The sequence below is a fragment of the Camelina sativa genome, chromosome 16, assembly GCF_000633955.1.
Source record: "Camelina sativa cultivar DH55 chromosome 16, Cs, whole genome shotgun sequence".
Taxonomy (NCBI): domain Eukaryota; kingdom Viridiplantae; phylum Streptophyta; class Magnoliopsida; order Brassicales; family Brassicaceae; genus Camelina; species Camelina sativa.
The window spans coordinates 3,110,985-3,130,649 of record NC_025700.1 but is presented as its reverse complement, the minus strand read 5'-3'; the positions used below and the strand labels follow the sequence as shown (position 1 = coordinate 3,130,649).

General features: G+C 33.1%; 4 protein-coding genes, 1 long non-coding RNA gene and 1 pseudogene across 9 annotated transcripts; 2 read left to right on the top strand and 4 right to left on the bottom strand.

The window, feature by feature from the left end:
• LOC104749531 overlaps positions 1-1,444 on the bottom strand; it is a 4,751-nt pseudogene extending 3,307 nt beyond the window's left edge.
• On the bottom strand, positions 2,630-4,078 carry LOC104749530 (probable peroxygenase 3). Its single transcript, XM_010471181.2, has 6 exons — positions 3,889-4,078; positions 3,538-3,687; positions 3,355-3,440; positions 3,158-3,252; positions 2,942-3,067; positions 2,630-2,826 (listed from the first exon to the last, which is right to left on the bottom strand). The coding sequence occupies exons 1-6, from the start codon at positions 3,989-3,991 to the stop codon at positions 2,667-2,669; spliced, it is 720 nt and encodes a 239-aa protein (XP_010469483.1). The 5' UTR covers positions 3,992-4,078; the 3' UTR covers positions 2,630-2,666.
• Positions 7,534-10,538, bottom strand: LOC104749529 (actin-related protein 2/3 complex subunit 2B). 2 transcript variants are annotated; one of them, XM_019237969.1, is made up of 10 exons: positions 10,340-10,538; positions 9,921-9,987; positions 9,625-9,832; positions 9,365-9,537; positions 9,158-9,235; positions 8,884-9,016; positions 8,690-8,781; positions 8,539-8,595; positions 8,389-8,434; positions 7,534-8,305 (listed from the first exon to the last, which is right to left on the bottom strand). In XM_019237969.1, exons 1-10 carry the CDS (start codon positions 10,396-10,398, stop codon positions 8,085-8,087), a joined length of 1,134 nt encoding a protein of 377 aa, XP_019093514.1. In that variant the 5' UTR covers positions 10,399-10,538; the 3' UTR covers positions 7,534-8,084. The 2 variants fall into 2 exon arrangements, with proteins under 2 accessions (XP_019093514.1, XP_010469482.1); XM_010471180.2 differs by having other exon boundaries at positions 7,536-8,305; positions 9,365-9,540.
• Positions 11,865-14,057, top strand: LOC104749527. The gene is made up of 3 exons (XM_010471178.2): positions 11,865-12,234; positions 12,373-12,830; positions 13,577-14,057. Exons 2-3 carry the CDS (start codon positions 12,577-12,579, stop codon positions 13,632-13,634), a joined length of 312 nt encoding a protein of 103 aa, XP_010469480.1. The 5' UTR covers positions 11,865-12,234; positions 12,373-12,576; the 3' UTR covers positions 13,635-14,057.
• Positions 14,105-15,513, bottom strand: LOC104749528 (nucleolin-like). Its single transcript, XM_010471179.2, has 3 exons — positions 15,305-15,513; positions 15,088-15,185; positions 14,105-14,905 (listed from the first exon to the last, which is right to left on the bottom strand). Exons 1-3 carry the CDS (start codon positions 15,386-15,388, stop codon positions 14,302-14,304), a joined length of 786 nt encoding a protein of 261 aa, XP_010469481.1. The 5' UTR covers positions 15,389-15,513; the 3' UTR covers positions 14,105-14,301.
• On the top strand, positions 17,741-19,233 carry LOC104749526. 4 transcript variants are annotated; one of them, XR_761389.1, is made up of 6 exons: positions 17,741-17,815; positions 17,933-17,949; positions 18,019-18,136; positions 18,284-18,434; positions 18,527-18,560; positions 18,939-19,233. It is a non-coding gene; the product is annotated as an uncharacterized LOC104749526 (long non-coding RNA). The 4 variants fall into 4 exon arrangements; XR_761391.1 differs by having other exon boundaries at positions 18,019-18,169; XR_761390.1 differs by having other exon boundaries at positions 18,019-18,373.

Sequence of the window (19,665 nt, the reverse complement as noted above, 5' to 3'; positions counted from 1 at the left end):
ACCTTCCTCGTCCTTTGCAAGAATATAGAGTAGTATCCATTCAACTTTATTTGAAAGCCTGCATGCAGCCACAACCAACACAACAAAACCCGGCCAATATATTTAGTTTTGGTTTATACCAGTTACCGTACATCCATGTATCATCAACTAAGAATCAAATAAATCCTTTTTAATACTAACCATCCAAAAGGATCCATTGCCATTCGATTTCCCTCGGTTAGGTTCCAAAGCTCTTTCAATGACAACTTATCCTTGATCGTCCGGGCGTATTTGCTAAATACATTCTCAAGATTAGCCGGGACATACCTACAATCACAATTTTACGGATTGAGTTTCATGAATATTACATTTGAAGTTATCTAGTATCTTTTATAGATGTTTGAATGTTACCTTCCTTCGGTGTCATAGGTGCTTGAATCACTCCCATGTTTGGTTTTGTGTATGTTGTCGATATAAACAGGCAATATCGCGTGATGGCAACCAACTCTAGTTACATAAAGTTTTATTACTATATTAATCATACAAAAATAATAGTTATTAATTAAAATTAAATTGGAAGGGTCTTAGAATTTNTTCCAAAAATACCACATAGTTGAATTAAAGTTCTAATACTAAAAATTAATCCTTAAATTCTAAATACTAAATCCTATCCCTAAAAACTATACCCTAAAACTAAATGTGTCAACCCAAACCTNGGCTAAGTTTATGAATATGCACCAAAATAGAGAGGAGACTGGATTGAAACCGAGGTCACGAAATCCTACAATTTTTTTTTTTGTAATTATTTTAATATAATGAAAGAGTTTTATTTTATGATTAAACATTTGATTCTTTATCTTCTCTGAAGATAAAAAAAATATATATAAAAAAGGTTAATTAATGTACCCCTATAAGTCTCCCAAGGATAGACGATACCGTCGCCGTTTTGGTCGAAGAAAGCAGCATGTTGTTGCATAACACTCATTCCTTTGCTATGCGACCTTCTGTTCCATTCGGATGATCTGTATCTGGAGCTGCTAACGCTCTTGCCATATCTGATTTTCATATTGAGTTATAAGTTATAACAGAACAACAACAGAACAAACTAACATTTGTTTATTAATTATTATAGAACTTGGGAAGGTACGTAATTTGAAAATGCTCATTTCTCACGATAATTTAGGAAAAGAATGTTTATAAAGTTAATATTATAAACGATTATATTACTGGTTTCATGGTGTGATTTTTGTTTGTATTTTTTACTTAACAATCAGTCAATCACACTTACAAGGTTTTGGTAGTGTTTCCTCCAAATCGTTCCGTACTTTTCGTTGACCGGTTACAGGAGCTAAAGGCGCCGTCGTGGCCAAAGACTCTGCTTCTCCTCTCATTCTCTTTTTTTCTTACTCTCGCAAGTGTGAATAATTGAAGATGCTCTCAGTTTCTTCTTAGGCAAAAGACGTACACATTCATGATACTTTGGTATGGGTTCTTTATATGTAAAGAAGGGCGATATGTAAAAATGACACGTGTCATGACGTTGTGGTTAAGAGAAAACAAAGACGACAAGCAGGATGATCATATAATATGGTCCATCCACGTGATTCATTTTGCTGAAATTTAATAAAGTTTTAAATCACGAGGAGATCGGTGGAAAAAAACAAACAACGTGCTTATTCGATGTGTAAATCTATTTCATCTATATAAAATCGTATTCGTAGTCTTGTCTGCGAGAATTGAATGATCATCTTATTCTATGGAACACAGTACTTGAATGGGGCTTCCATCAAAGCAAATATTTTACAGCTTCTTTTGGACAAAAAAAAACCATTACTCGTCCTTTACAAAAATCTTGAGTGAATAAATTACCACTTTAATTAATTAATATAACTATCAGCGGTTAATCAATATCGTATAGTAATTGATATATAGCAGTGATTAGCAAATCATGAAATTTGAACTTGTTGATCAATATGGTGTTAGGAGTTAGGACCAAAGGTGCCGCCATGCCTGAAAGAGTTATGGGATTGAAATTATTGTTTGCAAGAGAAAAAAAAAGGACGGGTAAAGTGATCCAGATATGGTCCCCATGCACGTTGCTGGAACGATTTGCTGATTTATGTGTACTGCCGTGTGAGAGGGTGGGAATAAGTAGAAGAATTTTGGTGTGTGGTAGGCAAAATAATACAGTATTTCATACCAAGATAACTAAGATTCTCTTCAAAAATTCATAAAATTATAACACAACAAAAGGATTTTAAATATAAAAAACGTGCTGCCGTCACATATTCACCCAAAAGGCCAAAACATGGGAGTGATTCAAGCAAAAACGAAGGAGAAAAAGGGATTAGGGTTTAAACCCCAAACCTGTACTAAAGGCCTTGTAAGGCACATCATAGCCCATGAAGCGTTTCAGTCAAAATACTAAACAAATTCTTAGTTTCAACAAATTTCTCACGACCATATTCTAAAATCAATTTACATCTACTTATACAAAATAACAATATTTTATACAGAGCCAAAACAAGGTAAACATTACTAAACAAATTCATAATCTTTTTTTTCTAACGTATTTTCTTATTTATAATTTGATACATAGATTACGAACGTATTATACAAATCCATAAATTGAGTAACAAGACGAAGCTAATTACACAATGCTTCTATTCAAAAAGCTTTACAAATTTCTAGTCTTGTTTGCGAGAATTGGCTCTCTCTTTATTCTTTTTAGCACAATATTCAAATAAACTTCCATCAAAGCAACCTCTCGCAGCTTCTTTAGAAAGGAAACCTTCCTCGTCCTTCGCAAGAACATAGAGTAGTATCCATTCAACTTTATTTGTAAGCCTGCAGCCACAACCAACACAATTAAAACCGGCAGATTTAGTTTGGTTTTATACCAGTTACCGTACATGCATGTATTATCCAACAAAGAACCAAAAGAATGTTTTTGGGTACTAACCATCCAAAAGGATCCATTGCCATTCGATTTCCCTCAGTTAAGTTCCAAACTTCTTTAAATGATAACTTATCCTTAACCGTTTGCGCGTATTTGCTAAATATATTCTCGAGGTTAACTGGGACATACCTACAATTAATAGCAATTTTACGGATTGAGTATCTTGAAAATTCCATATTAGAAGTTATTGAGTATTTTGTGTGTATGTTTAAATGTTACCTTCCTTCGGTGTCATAGGTGCTTGAATCACTCCCATGTTTGGCTTTGTGTATGTTGTCGATATAAATAGGCAATAATGGTGATGGCAACCAACTCTAATTATATAAAGTTGACAACGTTTAATATATAGATCCTAGAAATGATAATAGTTCTGATTAAAATTAAGTTGGAAGGGTCTTAGAATTTGTTTTCCATACCGGAAGTGTAACGTAGCTAAACGCTAGGTTTATGAGTATGCCCCAAAAGAGAGAGGAGATTGGGTTGAAACCGAGGTCACGAAATCCTACAAATTTTTCCTTTTTCTTTAAAATAATTACCTTGTTGTTATAATGAAAGAGTTACATTCTTTTCTGAAGATTAAAAAAGGTTAATTAATTTACCCTTATAAGTCTCCCAAGGATAAACGATTCCGTCGCCGTTTTGGTCGAAGAAAGCAGCATGTTGTTGCATAACACTCATTCCTTTGCTGTCGTGACCTTCTGTTCCATTCGGATGCTCTGTATCTGGAGCTGCTAATGCTCTTGCCATATCTGTTTTTCATTATCAATTATAATTAACTAACAACAACAAAAACATACTAACATTTGTTTATTAATAATCTAAAAAGAAACTTGAAAGTATTAATGTCAGAATACTCGTTAACTCACAATAACGTATGAAAAAATTGATATTGTCATGTTTATTACTTCTTAGTATGATGTGATTTTTTTTTTCTCCTAAATCACACTTACAAGGTTTTGGTAATGTTTCCTCCAAATCGTTCCGTACTTTTCGCTGAGCGGTTACCGGAGCTAAAGGCGCCGTCGTGGCCAAAGACTCTGCCTGTCCTCCCATTCTCTCTTTTTCTTACTCTCGCAAGTGTGAATAATTGAAGATGCTCTCAGTTTCTTCTTAGGTAAATGAAGTACACATTGATACTTTGGTATGGCCATGGGTTCTTTATAAGTAAAGAAGGACGATATGTAAAAATGACACGTGTCATGACGTTGTGGTTAAGAGAAAACAAAGACTACAAGCAATATGATCATATAATATGGTACATCCACGTGGATATTTTCATTTTGCTGAAAATATAATACAGTTTTAAATCACGAGGAGATCCGTGGAAAAAAAAAAAACGTGCTTATTCGATGTGTAAATCTATTTCATCGTAATTCAGGAATTGAAGAGAAATATATAAAATCGTAATATCTTGTCTGCGAGAATTGACTTCATCTTATTCTATGGAACACAGTACTTGAATGGGACGTCCATCAAAGCAAATACAGCTTCTTTTGGACAAAAACCACTACTCGTCCTTCACAAAAATCTTGAGTGATTAAAAATTACCTAAATTAATTAATATAACCATAAGTGGTTAATCAATATTGATATATTGCAGTGAGTAGCAGCAAATCACCAAATTTGAACTTCTTGATCAATATGGGGTTAGAAGGTAGAACCAAAGGTGACGACATGCCTGGAAGTTATGGGATTGAAATTATTGTTTGCAAGAGAAAAAAATGAAGAGTAAAGTGACCCACATATGGTCCCCATGCACGTTGCTGGAACGATTTGCTGATTTATGTGTACTGCCGTGTGAGGTGGAATAATTAACGTTTTTAGTATGATGCGCAAAATAACTAAGATTCTCTTCAAAATTTCATGAAATTATAACTCATCAACAAAATTATATCAAATCAATACAATAAAACTACAATATTTCTCACCATAACATAACACCTCAGCTTTTGTTTTCAAGCATAAACTAACACATCAGTTAAAATGAATACCCAATCAAATTATAACAATTTAATACACACCATTTCTAATTTGCTTACATGTCATCATTCTATTTTACCTTCCCATTTCTCTTCTTGCTTCACCATATTTCGAGACTCAGCCATCACTCTGAATATACATAAACGGAGAAGAGATTGGATTACGGTAATCTGTTGGACTTCAATCTATAATCAGCTCTAATCCATTGGATGTTAATTTTAGGGATAAACAATCTCAAACTTTGTATCCTTTTTTTTTCTTTCAGTCTCAGAAACTTCGCTCATCTTCAATTTTGATTCTTATTAATCGTGAAAGTGGAAAACAATCTTCTTTAGCAACGACCATGGAGAACAATCACGGCGATGGCGATTTTTGAAATTTGGTAAAAACGAGAGGGCACCCAGAGTCCCACGTTGGAGGCTGTGTGCGAAGATGCTGGCGAGGGAGGAGGAAGGTGAAGCCGCTGGGGCTTAATTGGAATGCTTACGGACCTCTGAAATTCGATTACATCAGTTAGTTCAGGAAAAAGTAGCAATGTCGCAGCTGCTACTACTGAGGATAGTACATGGAGGAAGCTAATCATGATTTGCATCACAAGCGTGGCAAAATGTACTCTGGCTTGCGTGAGTTCTCTAACTCCTTTTTCTTGGCTATGTTTTCTTTTGAAAGAAGAACCTTCTAAAAAATGGAAATTGATATAAAATGGTCGAAAATAAAGTTTTGATTTTTCAATGAAATTGTGCAGAGGTGTGACCTTATCATCTTTTAGAATTTTGAAACCAAGCTTGTAAACTCTGCTCTAACATCCTTGTAGTGAATTTGCAGCTGCCTCTGATTTTATCTTGATTGTAGACTAACTCTGTTTTGTCCAATGTATATTTATCATTGTTTTATTGTATTGATTATTTTTCTTTCTTCAGTGTCCACAACTCATGTCTTTATCATTAAAAAGAATTAATATGTCACGGGCGATGATTAACTGTCCACTCCTCCAACTTCTTGATATAGCCTCATGCCATAAGCTTTTGGATGCTACTATTCGTTCAGCGGTCATTTCATGTCCTCAATTAAGAGTCACTAGACGTTTCTAATTGTTCCTGTTTTAGTGATGAAACTTTGCGCCATATAGCCCAGGCTTGTGCTAATCTGCATATTTTGAATGCTTCATACTGCCCAATATATCTCTTTAGGTTGGTCGTATTAGATATCTTCTTTGCTCCCTCCATTTATGTTGTCTCATTCTCTTTTTTTCCTGACTTGATTTCCCTTTTGTTCTTTGAACTCAGCACATCTTCCATTGTTGATTGTTCATAGCTGTGAGGTTATGACATCCGCTTCTATGACTTGGATTGCTAATAGTCCTGCGTTAGAGGTCAGTGATCGTTCTACAACCTTTAACTATTTTCTTTTGTTTTCCACACGGTGTGGACCACACCCAAAGCGTATTGTTCTACAATCTTTAAACGAAGACCACAATTTCAGTTGGGTTAACCACATCCACATATAATCTATTGCAGGTTTTGGAGCTTGACAATTGCATTATGTTGACATCTGTATCTTTGCATCTCTCCTACTTTTATTGTATTGATTTCTCATTTTTTCTAGTTTTTTCTCTGTCTTTTACTTTATAACAATGATTTGTGCATAAGTTGTATGAGGTGTGATGATAAAGTTAAGTTGAATGTAGGTGTACTCATTTCTGTGCTTCTGCAAATTTATATTCAAAGGTAAATTCAATAAAACCAATACAATCTTTTTTTTAAAAGATAAAATTATTTTAGAATAAAATAAAAGAACTTGTAGCTACATAATGTGGTCTTAGAATTTAAAACTCCTAATAAGATAAATAAAACATAAAAGAACTATGCTTACTTTCTAATAGTGATTTGTGCTCCTTAGCTTTATGAGGAGGGGCTGTTTAAATTTCTCAAAACAACTATTTTTATTTTTAAATCACACTTCATAAACAACAGTGAAAGTATGTAAGAAAAAAAGAAAACAGTTCTTCCAAATCCAAGTACTTATTTTATGTTACATAGACAATCCAATTAAGCAATTCTACCAATAATAATAAGAAAAAAAAACAAAATCAATAAAACACACACGGTATATGTTATTAAATAAAAAAATCAACAGCCAAAATTAAGTAAGAATAATAACAAAACAACAAAACTAATAAAATGGACCTCCAATACATCCTAGAACAAGAAAAAAAAACATTATACTCTACAATTTCATTACAAAAAAAACTAAAATAAAAAGAAATAACAACTCATAATAAAATAAAATAAACACATGAACATCCTTAAAAAAATAAAAGTGATTTTACACTACAAAAAACATAAAGAATAACCCGGCGACGTAGTGAAAATCAATGTAAGGTTTTATATTATATTTTTAAAATCAGTAAAAACTAATTAATTATCTACAATTTAAATATTACTTTGACAATTAACTTAATACATATGCTATTCAACATAAGTATAATAGTATTAAAATAACATACAAAACCAGATTAAAGTAAAAATATGTCTATGTAGTTTGACAAATAATAACTTTTTTAACAAGACAAAAAACACTATATAACAATTATGTGATTAAATTTGTAAAAACTACAGAAAACACCACAAATTCAAACTATACTAATATATCTTCCACAAAAGGTAAAGAAAATAAATAGAACGTAGATTAGGATTAGTTAGACTATTTATATAATTAATTTTACCCAATTTAAATGTAAACATTTATAAGTCATCCTATGATTGACTTTGAGATTACTCTATTTTTATTTATTAGTGCATTTTTCTATCTTAACATTGTATAAACTGTAGTTTTTATAATTAATCCAGTTAAAAAAACATATTTTCAATAATTAAATATATCTAAGAATAGTTATAAAAAATATCTCACGACGTAGCGCGGGTCTAACTTAGTATTTTTAAAACAGTGAATACTGTATGGTACTTGTACATACTGAATAGTAACTGTTACGTACATGCAGCATTCAATGCCAACTCTTGATTTGATTTATTTTGGTTGTTTTTAATTAACATCTATAAATTTAGTATTATCGTCAGAAAACTATACTTCATCAATGCATTGCTACTAAAAGTCAAGTTTGAAGCGTGTGGTCACAAGAAAGACAAATCGAGAGTTAAGAGATTACTTAGTCGAGTTTTGTGTATGATGATTTATTTGAGGGTTTCGAAGAGAATTTGGGAAGAGATATCCACCGTTGATTGAATCGAAATCGAGCACAACCGTTCATTTTGATCCGGAACTTACTTATCTTCACTCTCCTTGTCATCTCCTTGCATCGTTGTTTCATCATCAATTTGCCTTTTGGTACCTTCACAAACTCCTTTACGTATTTGCATCTTCCGTTTTCTACAAATTATAGGCAATGAAAAATTTTAACTTAAAATATTGTACAAAAACCTTAATATTAGGATGTTTGGAAAAAAGGATACCCTTTTGATGATCAGCTTCTTCTTCTAGGCTTGTGTTATCAAGCAGCTGCGTATATAATGTAAATTTTACAAAAATAAGTTATCTTAAGGTATATGAAATGTCTATTATTGTTGTAATTTCGTGAGTGTAATATTATTTTATTAACATACCTTAACTAAACTGTCCATTCTTTTTCTCATTTTTCTCTGTATGTATCCTCTCGAACACTATTTAACCAATAAATATGGTTGGGAATTTTCAGTTACAAGAATACAACTTATCGAATGTTTTTTTTCTGACAAGAATTTACCACTAATGTACCTTAATATGATATTTAACGTATGCGTAGAAATTTAGCAAATTCCAAACCGTTTTGTCTAGTCTCTTTCCTTCAACGTGCCGTGAAGTAATATCTGCCAATAAGAACAATTGGTTGAAAATCGTGCATATAATACTAATTAAAGAAGTTAGATGAGTTTGATAATCAAACAGATAAAAAAAGAAACAAAATGTACCAAAAGATACAAAACCAGAATTGGTGGTTAAGTCTTGGACCGGTTCTCCTCTAAGTTGGAGAGGAGGTATTGGTGACCAACTACATTGTGGTGCCTTTCCCATTTCCTTTTGACTTCCCACTTCCACTAACTCCTTTTCATCGACCAAAATTTAATGTTTTCAACATTAACCAACATTAGTGTCTTAATGCATATTTCTCCTACGTCTACCCAATATGAAATTGTCTTTGAATCACATATATATGAATATATGATGCATCCATTGTAATTTTACCTGGAAGAACGATGTGGCAATGACCACATCCGAGTTATCTTTAAAATTCATTGGAAACACGGCTGTAATTTTCTCCGGCTGAAAAAAATAATTCAAGAATAGTTGAAATTTTATTCGAGAAAATTTTGACGTCGATCATATTATTTAGTTGGATATATATATATATATATATATATATATATATATATATATATATCTCAAATAAACCTGTTTAAAGACGTAGAAAGGTTCACTTGGGTGATAAACAATCCTGATGGGCCTGTTGTTGTTGTTCATCGCCAGTGAATCATCTTGAAAATTCATTTTTCTCAGCATCTCTTTAAGTTGGCTACTTAATATTAACGCTTGTATTTCGGAAATCCTTGTTATGACTTTGATGGCTTCTGAAGTTGAAAGAGTAAAAATGAAGAAAACTTTTAATTAAGAAAATTTAAATTACAATATATATATATTACAAGCTAAATTACCTTTGCCACGTGGTATATTGTTAAGGTGAAGCGCAAGGGTCAATTGAAACCCTAACCTTGGTGGATCAACAATATCAATCACACCAACTGCAATATTCTTAATCACCTCATAAGTGTGACTTGAAATCTCCTTCAACGTCACTGCTCCTTGTGTCTCAAGCAACGTCGAGGTCGATACATGCACAATATTTGGATCCGAAACCGAGTACTGGATGCCCAAATCATATATTTCATATTTGTTACAGTAAATATAGTCAAATAAGCAAGAAAAATAAAGGAGACGCAAAAATATATACCTTGATGTGATATTGAATCGAACCGAACTCGTGGAAATGTTGATCGACCTCGATAGGTTTTTCAGCACTGCCATGGATTCAAGGACAATGACACATTATATTACTTTTTAGTGGATCTTAATTATGTTTATGATGTTCACCACTAGAAGTGGATATGAGTCTAAACAACAATTTTTAAATTATCCCACTTACTATATATATATATATATCAATTGATTTTGAGTTACAATAAAAATCCATGTTTGCTAAAACTTTACAAACAACATCAATTCAAATCATCTTTTTTTTTTTGAATAATAAACAATTCAATTCAAATCATCTTTTGTTTTTTGAATAACAATTCAAATCATCTTGATTAAAGCTAAACCGGAAATGAAACTGGACCGGAGATTTAAAGAGAGAGAGAGAGAGTGGCTTACCGATATATCTTGAGGAGTGTTTCTCTCAACGTTGGAGATGCTCTTTCGAGATATGCCATTCTTGAAAGTTGAAACAGCTCGCAAGAAGCTTGGCGGTACAATAATTATAAATTGTAACCTTCTTTTATTTTATTTTTGTCATCAGTTTATTATTTATAGGTACGTGTTCATTTCACATATATCTGTGTGTGGGAGAGACTAAGTGGGGATATTTTTTTCTTTTGTTTGTATGTGTGTTGGTGAATTTATTGGAGGTTGAGTAAAATGTCAGTTTTAATTTGCAATCATTTTTATCATGTTTCTAAGCAAAACATTTAGCTATTATACCTGCGATTGAAATCCAATATTGTGGATTGTACTGTGTCAGCCCAATCTAAACATTGGCTTCGTTGTCGTTGATAAAGAGTTTTAACGGTATCTCAGCCGTTGGATTAAAGCTGTGGGATTTGATGGACGTCGATTCACACGGTCGAATAGTGCCAAAGAAAGAATCTGATGTTCTTTTTTTTTTTATATCGGGATTGGAAAACAGAATCTAACAAAGAGCTAAACTGAACTGAGTTTTCCTGTCAGAAACTTAGATTACATCTTAAATAATTAAACCATGTTAATTTTTATAATCGTAACTAGAGTCATATATTTTCTCACTGATCTTTGTTTCTGGAGTACTTATAGAATATAATGTGTATTTCAACCTCAAAGTCAAAAACTCTACTGTTAGAAGAAAAAAGAAAAAAAAAATCAATCGAGTGTTTTCCTCTTTCTTCTTATGTGGACCTTATCATTAAAAGAGCAATACTTGAAATGTAATCCAAGCTAATCCAATGAACATTAAGCGTCGGTTTCACACGAACCACAGGCTTTTGACTTTACCCCCACCCGTACGTAATTAACTCCCCACCATCCTTCTTTATTCCTAGGTGAGGTTTACTTAGGCGTAAAAGAATGGTCAATGTAGATTAGTGTCTTTCTTTTTTCTTTTCTTTTTTTTTTTTTTTTTGTCAAAAGATTAGTGTCTTTCTTATATAGTAGATTGATGCACTACTTTTTTTAATTAAAAAAAATGTGTCCGCTAATCTATCTTTGTTTATGATCATGACCATCAATACTGAAATTGATTTTGATAATACAACTTGTAAGATAACCCATTGAACTCTTTAACCCCGACTCTTTTTTTTTTTCCGATAATTTAAAAACAGATAATTAATCATAGTCACATAAAAAATATACATATGCTAAGATAATAGTATTATAGTAAGACGTCTATTCAATTTGTTTTTAATTATACTTTCTATAGGTGTATATTCTGAATTTGTCAACATATACGAAAAATTCAAAGCATATTAAACTAAAAGACATAAAAAGTTCAACAAGTAATTAAAATATAGCAAATTTGTTAGTTAAAATATGTTTAGTCAACGGCAACAAAGTGTATGAAACTCATAACGAGATTACCTACAGTGCGTCAAACAAAAAAAAAGCTTAATCTCTTAAATCAATCTACAAATATCTCAAGTTAAAAAATCTAAACCGTTAATTACTATTCAACGAAATTGTATTTATCAATTTGTTTGTCAGAGCAGAGCAGACCCAATCACAACTCAGCTGAGAGAGAAACGCGTCTCTCAGATTTCAATCCTTCACTTTCCCTTTTTGTTTTTTTTTTCTCTCTTCCTTATTTTTTTCTCGTTATCGGATCAGGAAGAAGAAGAAGAAGAAACAAAAAAAAAAAAACTGGGAATTTCGAAGTTTCCTGGATTGTTGGATTTTGAATTCGATATGGGTCTTTATTGTTGTTGCTAAAGTTTCGATTTTTTTGCCCTTAGAAAGAAAATTCGAGATTTTTCCGTTTCGTCAATCTGAGAAAAAACGAAAACTCTGAAATTTTTTACTACGTAAGTTTAAAGCTTTCTCATTTCGAAGTTTTATGATTTTAGTTTAGGATCTCGAATCCAAAGCGTTGACTTCTTTGGATTTGGTGGTTAGGGTTTGTTTTTAAGATTCATAATTTGCATTCTGTTTTTGTGTAACAGGATCAAACTCAAAACCTTTTGAATCAATCAATCACTTGATTGTGGGGGATCCAGAGTTTGTGGAGCGAAATTGAGGGTCAATGGCTAGGGTTTATGGAATGAGATGAATTAGGAAACAAAGATCTCTTTTTTATCTTCTCCAGATTGGTACAACTTGCTGGGGTCTAGTTTCCATAGATTGGTGGTATTTTATTAAGATTTGCTATGGATACGGTTCGTGGAGAGGGTAAAGAAGCTAATGGGTGTGAGAATAAGGCTATTATTGTTAGTCTAGATAACAGTGAGATTGAAGATCAGATTTCTGAGGAGGAAGAAGAAGAAAGTAGTGAGTCACAATGTTTATTGCCTCCGAGGAAAGGAGGGATGATGTCCAGAAGCACTGACAAAATTAAGAGGACTGTGCAATGGAATGACAACAAAGGAGACAATCTTGCTGAGGTTTTAGTTTATGAACCAAGGTAAATTATGATCCCTTTACAAACTATATCTCTGTCACTTTACAAACTATATCTCTGTCGATTGTTCTGTTATCTCAAGTTTTTTTTGTCTTGTTCACCTTATTTTGAACTCATTGGGATTCTGTTCTCGCTTATTTGGTCTTGGTTTGGTGCGTAGATGTTAATGATATTGCAAACCTTAGAAATGCTTTCTAGTGGTCTTTTTGTTTAGGAATGGTTTCAATAGAAAAATTATTTTAGCTGCTTAAGCCGTTTCTCATGATTTGTCAGCACTTACCTGGAACTCGTTTAGCTGAGTATTCTTGTTGATTAGCCTATGAGAAAACGTTAGGCTTGCCTTTGTAATGTAGCTGATAGCAAATTTCTTTATCGTTTGTGCAACTATCTGTGGTACGTTTTAGTGCACGTACCGATAGTGGAAACAAACCTTTAAGCCTGTTTCTCACTTCATTTTGGGGATTGTGGGATCTGACTTTAGGCAAAGAACCCTGAAGATAACGTGCTTATTACACCTTTTTCATTTGACCGGTCTAGGAATATTAACGAATACCATTGGAAAATCTTGTAGAAGTCAGATTATTGTTAACATCTTTTTGATGTTCCATATTGGTAGTCCCTCTATTATAGCTCCAATAGAGTAGCTATCTTCTGTTTAAGAACTTACGCTCTTACATTGTTGTTTGTTTCCTTGGTAATTGAAAAGAACTATATATCTTACGTCTGTCTCCATTTGTTTTTGCTTGCAGCGAAGTTAGCGATACAGATGATGATGAATCAGATTCATGCATCTGCACAGTTATGTAGTCCTCAAATCCGCTACCAATCACCATTTAGCATGGAGTTAACAATGAGCTCGTCCTTGTATCTGACCTCTTTTCAGAAATCATTTTTGTGAGGAAAGACGAACCAACTTAAGCGAGTGACATCACAATCATGTAACTGTCTGATTTTGTGCTCAGGACTTGTGACAAGAAGCCAGACAAAAACAAGGGATGTAGACTCATAAGCTATATTATCAGATCGTCTCATCTCAGTGACAGGAGTGTGAGTATATAGATTATTATTTACTGCTCTATTGTTCAATAGAGGCTGATCTTCAAATCGAAGATCTTTGAGTGCTGTTTGATTTGACAGGTTTTTTATAGTAAACTCTGCATGTCTGTCTGCAACATACACACTTGTTAAGTTGTAAGTACATATATGCAGCAAATTGATATTATTTTTCCTCTTCTTCCAGTAGTTTTGTAATCCTCATCGACTCCCTAATAAGCAGATGCAAAAACTTTGAAAGGTCACAACTTTTTCAAGATATATAGTTGCAGAAACAACAAGTGGCAAAAAATAAACCCGAAATGGGGAAACTGATGCAAGCCTTCATCCATACACACAAAAAGAATCAGAAATGCTACAAAAGACAAAACAACAAAACACACTTTTTTCGTTTCTTCTTCTGAATCACTGTGAAAACCTTTTACCTGTTCTCCATGTTGGTGATATCCACAATTGGGGATCTCTTTGACGAACCATTCCCATGAAAACTCTTTGGTGAGGCTATCCAATTGGAAAGGCTAGTATTGACGATTAACTCCTTCAGTAGCGGGGTTGCTTGAACATTCTCTTTCATTTCTCGTTTAAGTTTCACCGGCCTTGATTTAACCGCTTTCCACTGAGCAAGATTCTCCACAGGATTCAAGAGAGGAGTCACATCCTGGTCCTTCTCTTCTTCTTCATCATCAGCATCATCTTCATAGTCGTTTTCATCATCTGTGTAATAGTCTTCATCCTCCAAATCACTCTCTCCGTAACCCATTTCATCATCTTCATCTTCAAAACTAGTCACGCAATTGTGGTACCTATAGTTTGAAGGATACACTGGTCTACTGCTTAGATCCTCTGGTTTCTTATCGATAACTGAGGACCCCTTGATTCTTTCTCCTTCTTCATTATCACTGCAATCATTCTCAAATGATGGTGGTACAATAGGTTCATAGGTTTGTACATTCAAGTCAAATCTGACTCTCTTCCTCGTCTTCTTGGTCACCTTCTTCTTCTCCTCATCCTCCTCCACCTCACCCCTGACACATCAAAGCATCAAACATAAAACATCCATTTTTAAAACTGCTAAAACCGGGTCTCATTTTGGCTTTTCATAATCGGTTATCAGATTGGTGATCTTCAGATCAAAAATTAAAAAAGTTTCAATATTTTAAATAAATCCAAAGTCCTTAAGAAGATGGTAAATGGAAGAAACACAGACCTGAGGTTCGAATTCGAGATCTTTTGAGGGTTATCAACAAAAGTACTGAACTCTGTCGGATCTGAAGAATGTAGTAGAGGCTCGTAGCTACAAATTCTCTGCAAGAAAAGTCATGGTTTCAAATCAGAGTCATGAAAAAACTTAAACTTTTTAAGAAAGTGTGTTCTTTTACACTTAGTGGGGGGGNGGGGGGGGGGGGGGGGGGGAAGAAGCTTACTTGATCTCGAGGAAGGATCTTCCTGATGGAGCTTCTGCGTTTTTTGTTGGAAGAGAGACCGAAACAACCCATAAAACATCCCATTTTTGTGTTTGGTGATGTTTCGTTTTTTGAATCTTGAGAAGAAGAAGAAGAAGAAGAGAGAGAGAGATGATGCTTTTAGTTTTGGCCTCTGTTGAGTGGTGTGTCTTTGAAATAGAAATAGGAACGTTGGGATTTCAAACGGATGAAAGTGACGGTGGGCTCACGGAGTTTATGCTGTCATTTTTTTTTTTTTGGTTGGTTCTTTTAAGAAGAAGAGACAAATACAATTATTGGATTGGATTCCTCTTTTTTTTTTTTTTTAATATATATATCCTCAAAACATTTTTTCAGTTTGAGCCAAATTAAAAGCATTTATTTGTTACTTTCTATCCATATCCAAAGCAAATAAATATAACAGAGCCATAACAAAAATACAAAATCGTTTTTTTTAAAAATAAAAGTGACTAGTCGTAAAAGAATAAAATGAAGTGACTGAAAATTATTTTAATTACTGTAAGTATATATATCCTTTATCCTATAATGAAATTCTGCCACATCAGATTTAGTATTTCAAAATTAAAAAAAAAAACAAAAACATTTACCCATTACTTTGGGACAAAAAAAAAATTAGTGGGAAAGAAAAAAATAAAAAAACGTTTTTAGGTCTAAGAAAAACTGAACAAAAGTTAAAAAAATATGTTAATATAGATGTTTAGGCTATTAATAAAGCCCAAGTCAATAAAAATGATTTGTAAACTCTAAGGGGGTGTTATTGGATGAGGAATTTTAATGGATTTCACTTAGTAGTGGATTTTAGAATTCAATAGATTTCTAATGCATTAACGTGGATTTGTTGGCATTCTTAGTGGATTTGAATGGCATTACTAATAGATTTGAATGGCATTCTAGTGGACTTTATTATTTTTGAAGTTAAAGAAAAAAAAAATTTACCCATAATTATGTTGTTATCGAAACACCAAGGTAAATAAATTGAATTAACCGATTAGATTCCCTCCACGAAGCTGAACTGAAGTAACCCATTTGCAGGCCTCAGATGCTTTTCATTGTTATCTCATTTGTACCATAAATTATACCAACATGAAAATATGAGAAACTGTATTTCCCAAAATATTTAGAACCAACAACTTACCGTGGGACAAGGGAGAAGACATACCCTGCAATGGCTCTAAGAAGCACTGCATTTGATTCACTTTAATCTCAGGATGCTCTGAAGCCATTGTTGTGCCTCTTTTCCTCTACAACATTGATCCCTGCATCCAAAGAAATTGATAGATGGGATCTGTAAGAAATAAAGTCTGATAATTGATAGATGGGATTTGTAACTCCTTTCTATTACAAATTTGATATCCTTCCTGCAAATCCAATCAGAGTATAGAGGAAAGACAAGCATATGGTATGATATCATACTCAACGCTTAAGCATAAGACTCTTCAACACCCTTTGACTTCAGCTCCTCTCTGCTTTCTCAATGAATCCAGCCACATGAGAGTACAATTACAAGGGCTGATATTAATATTTGGTTTATGTAACTCTGATTTTGTCAGTTTCTGTTACTCTGATTTTGTTATTTACAAACCGAGTGTCTCACTAAAACAGAACAACAAAGTAAACGCTTGTTCTGTTCTGTGAAAGAGGAAGAAGCTTTTGCTTCTAACAAAATCTAACGGAGCATTGAGAAAGAGAAGAACAAGAGGAACCTTGATTTTCCTGATGAGGTAAGGAGTGATGTCTCTTGCATTGTACAGTTTCGGATGCCATTTTCCCTCAGACCAATCGACATGTGTGACCGACGTTGCGATTTCTAACCGGCATTGGCTAAGCTCACCAAGCTAGAAGAAGAACTCATAGCTTCTTTCTCTCCTCATAATCTGTGCTGCTTCTAGTGATACTCGAAACACAACTTCTTCTGCATCTAAAGACATGCACTTGGTAGTTTGTAATTTGCTGGTGCCATTTCCAGTGCTTGAACTTGCTGTAATAATCAGCAACTGAACTGGATTTTAGAAAAAGGTAAGTCTCGGAAGCATCGCGAGATGGTCGATTCGGTGAACACGAGGATGTCGACGACGACGAAATTACCAGATGTTATTGATTTCATCGGGAGAAGTTTTATGAAAAATCTTAGAGAGATGAAATACTTCAAAATTTGTTAAGATTGTGTTTCTTCGTGTTTTGGATGTAAAATACATCAAAATCTAAAGTGAAACAAAATCCATTGGAAATTGAATAACAACAATTTTACAAGTGCTTTAAAATCATCCAACAAATTTTTAATCCAATAACAGCAGATTTTATTATATTTTTTTAAATACCTAATTGAATAACGCTGGATTTTGAAATACACTCAACTCCATTAAAATACAAGATTGAATAACACCCCCTAAATCTATTTTCTTTCTTCTTCTTCACGATGCTTTATCGAGTTGTATCCCCAATTTTTCGACCACTAACACCTCCACGTTCAAGGTGATTTTACAACCGATTCCAGCATTATAAATCCCAATTCAGTTTCTATTATCTGTTATCCTCTCTTCTAATCCTCTATTTTCCATCGTTTTTTTCTTCTGCTCATCTACACTACAGTTACAATTCTCAGTCAGGTGAATGTCCAAATCATATTCATAGATTTTATCTTCAACTCATATTAATTATGATTTTTATATATTCAGGTGGAAGATTCTCTGGATTATACCTATCTTTCACATCTAAATTCTTTGAAAAAAGAATGGAAGATCAGAGCTTTAATATCCTGGACATGGAATTAATTATCCAAAAGATAAAGCTGGAGTAATTCTCATCTATAGAATTATCGATTTGCAAGTTCTGATTCCGAATTACAGTCTCCCACTCTTTCACCTATTGTTTTATTTAGCAATTGCTTATGGATCGTGAGGTTTTTACATCTTTTGTTTAATGTTTACCATCTAACTGTAGGGGTCAGTCTCCAACATGAAAGAAAGAGCTTTCCGCCAATGCGGTTTCAAATTGTCTTCTATGCCATTTACAAGACATGATATCCTTATGGTACCTTTACCTCACATATGGACTTCTTCTTATTAATGGAACGATTGATCTATGTTGTTGGGTAAAATTTGACTTAATTCCTTCATGTAACCTTTCCTCAAATCTTCACAGAAAAATAAAAAGAATTTAATTCTCTTTGTCTGTTTTACTCAGGAGAATAACAAGAAGAAAAGAGAGAACAACAATGGTTAGTCATTTTACTTAATGCAATCCAATCTTTTTATTTTGGACCATTTTTTATTAACTTTCCCACAATATATATGTTGATTGATGTTCGTTCCCAAAATTACCTTTTGTTTGGCATATTGATTTTCATTTTCAGCCCTTGCACGGTCCAAGTTGTAAGCATGATCAAAGTGGCATACAATTTTTTCTTATTGATTGTTCTATTTTGCATATTTCATCTCTCCTAGGTTTGTCAATATGTCTTTCTATAGCTTGCTCAATCGATATTGAAACAAGAGATATATATCCACTATGTATACATTATTCGGAATAATCATTTAATTATGTATGCATTGTTTTTAACTATACTAATTAAATGATTTTGATTTATTCTCATCAGGTATGCTATGCTTTGGTAAATTTTAGAAGGGCCATGCTTAGCGTTATGGTCTATACAAGGAGAAAGACATGTGGAAACGAAGTTAAGAAGAAGGAATTGGCAAGTGTGGAGGAAACTGAAGAGTGAACAAGCATGTGCAGGAGAATACAATTGTGTATATAAAGCATGTAGTCATTTCTGTGTAGAGTATGCTCTGTTTTGCTATTGAAAGGGCGATGTATGTGTTGCTTAGTGACATAGAGCTTGTGTTGGTGATGTATGGATGGTTTTTTCTTAATTTTATGAACAGTATATCCAACTATCAATTCAAGCGATTAAACGATATCTTTAATTTTCTCAAAGTAAAAACCTTAAATTTATAGCTTATAATGGAGAATGGCGATATAATCAACATTACATGTACTTTTAACAACGTAGAAATTTGGTAATATTCAACCAAATTTTTTTTATTGTATATTAATTTTAACAATTAGGTATATATTATTTAATTACAAAAAATAATGCCGTGCATAATTCTAGTATATATATAAACTAAAAGTACTGTAAGTATAAATTTAAAAATATTTATTTGTGTTTTTCAAAATTTAAAATGCAGACTCAATGATTTATGTTGTGGGCCTCAAGGCCCACTAATAATATGCTTTTGACCAATAACTCACTGTTTTATAAAATATTAGAATGTTTGGAATGTTCAAATCGGATGTATTTGAACATATTGCACCGGTTT

Excerpts from the sequence above, each read along its gene's own strand:
- LOC104749530 (XM_010471181.2), bottom strand. The coding sequence starts at position 3,991 with ATGGGAGGACAGGCAGAGTCTTTGGCCACGACGGCGCCTTTAGCTCCG. Across the intron at positions 3,253-3,354 it reads TTAGCTACGTTACACTTCCG|AGTTGGTTGCCATCACCATT; the intron begins GTATGGAAAACA and ends TTATATAATTAG. Across the intron at positions 2,827-2,941 it reads GCAATGGATCCTTTTGGATG|GCTTACAAATAAAGTTGAAT; the intron begins GTTAGTACCCAA and ends TTGTGGCTGCAG.
- LOC104749529 (XM_010471180.2), bottom strand. The coding sequence starts at position 10,398 with ATGGCATATCTCGAAAGAGCATCTCCAACGTTGAGAGAAACACTCCTC. Across the intron at positions 9,833-9,920 it reads CGATTCAATATCACATCAAG|TACTCGGTTTCGGATCCAAA; the intron begins GTATATATTTTT and ends TTGGGCATCCAG. Across the intron at positions 9,541-9,624 it reads CAATATACCACGTGGCAAAG|AAGCCATCAAAGTCATAACA; the intron begins GTAATTTAGCTT and ends TTTCAACTTCAG.
- LOC104749527 (XM_010471178.2), top strand. The coding sequence starts at position 12,577 with ATGGATACGGTTCGTGGAGAGGGTAAAGAAGCTAATGGGTGTGAGAAT. Across the intron at positions 12,831-13,576 it reads GTTTTAGTTTATGAACCAAG|CGAAGTTAGCGATACAGATG; the intron begins GTAAATTATGAT and ends TTTTGCTTGCAG.
- LOC104749528 (XM_010471179.2), bottom strand. The coding sequence starts at position 15,388 with ATGGGATGTTTTATGGGTTGTTTCGGTCTCTCTTCCAACAAAAAACGC. Across the intron at positions 15,186-15,304 it reads AGATCCTTCCTCGAGATCAA|AGAATTTGTAGCTACGAGCC; the intron begins GTAAGCTTCTTC and ends CTTTTCTTGCAG. Across the intron at positions 14,906-15,087 it reads ATCTCGAATTCGAACCTCAG|GGGTGAGGTGGAGGAGGATG; the intron begins GTCTGTGTTTCT and ends TTGATGTGTCAG.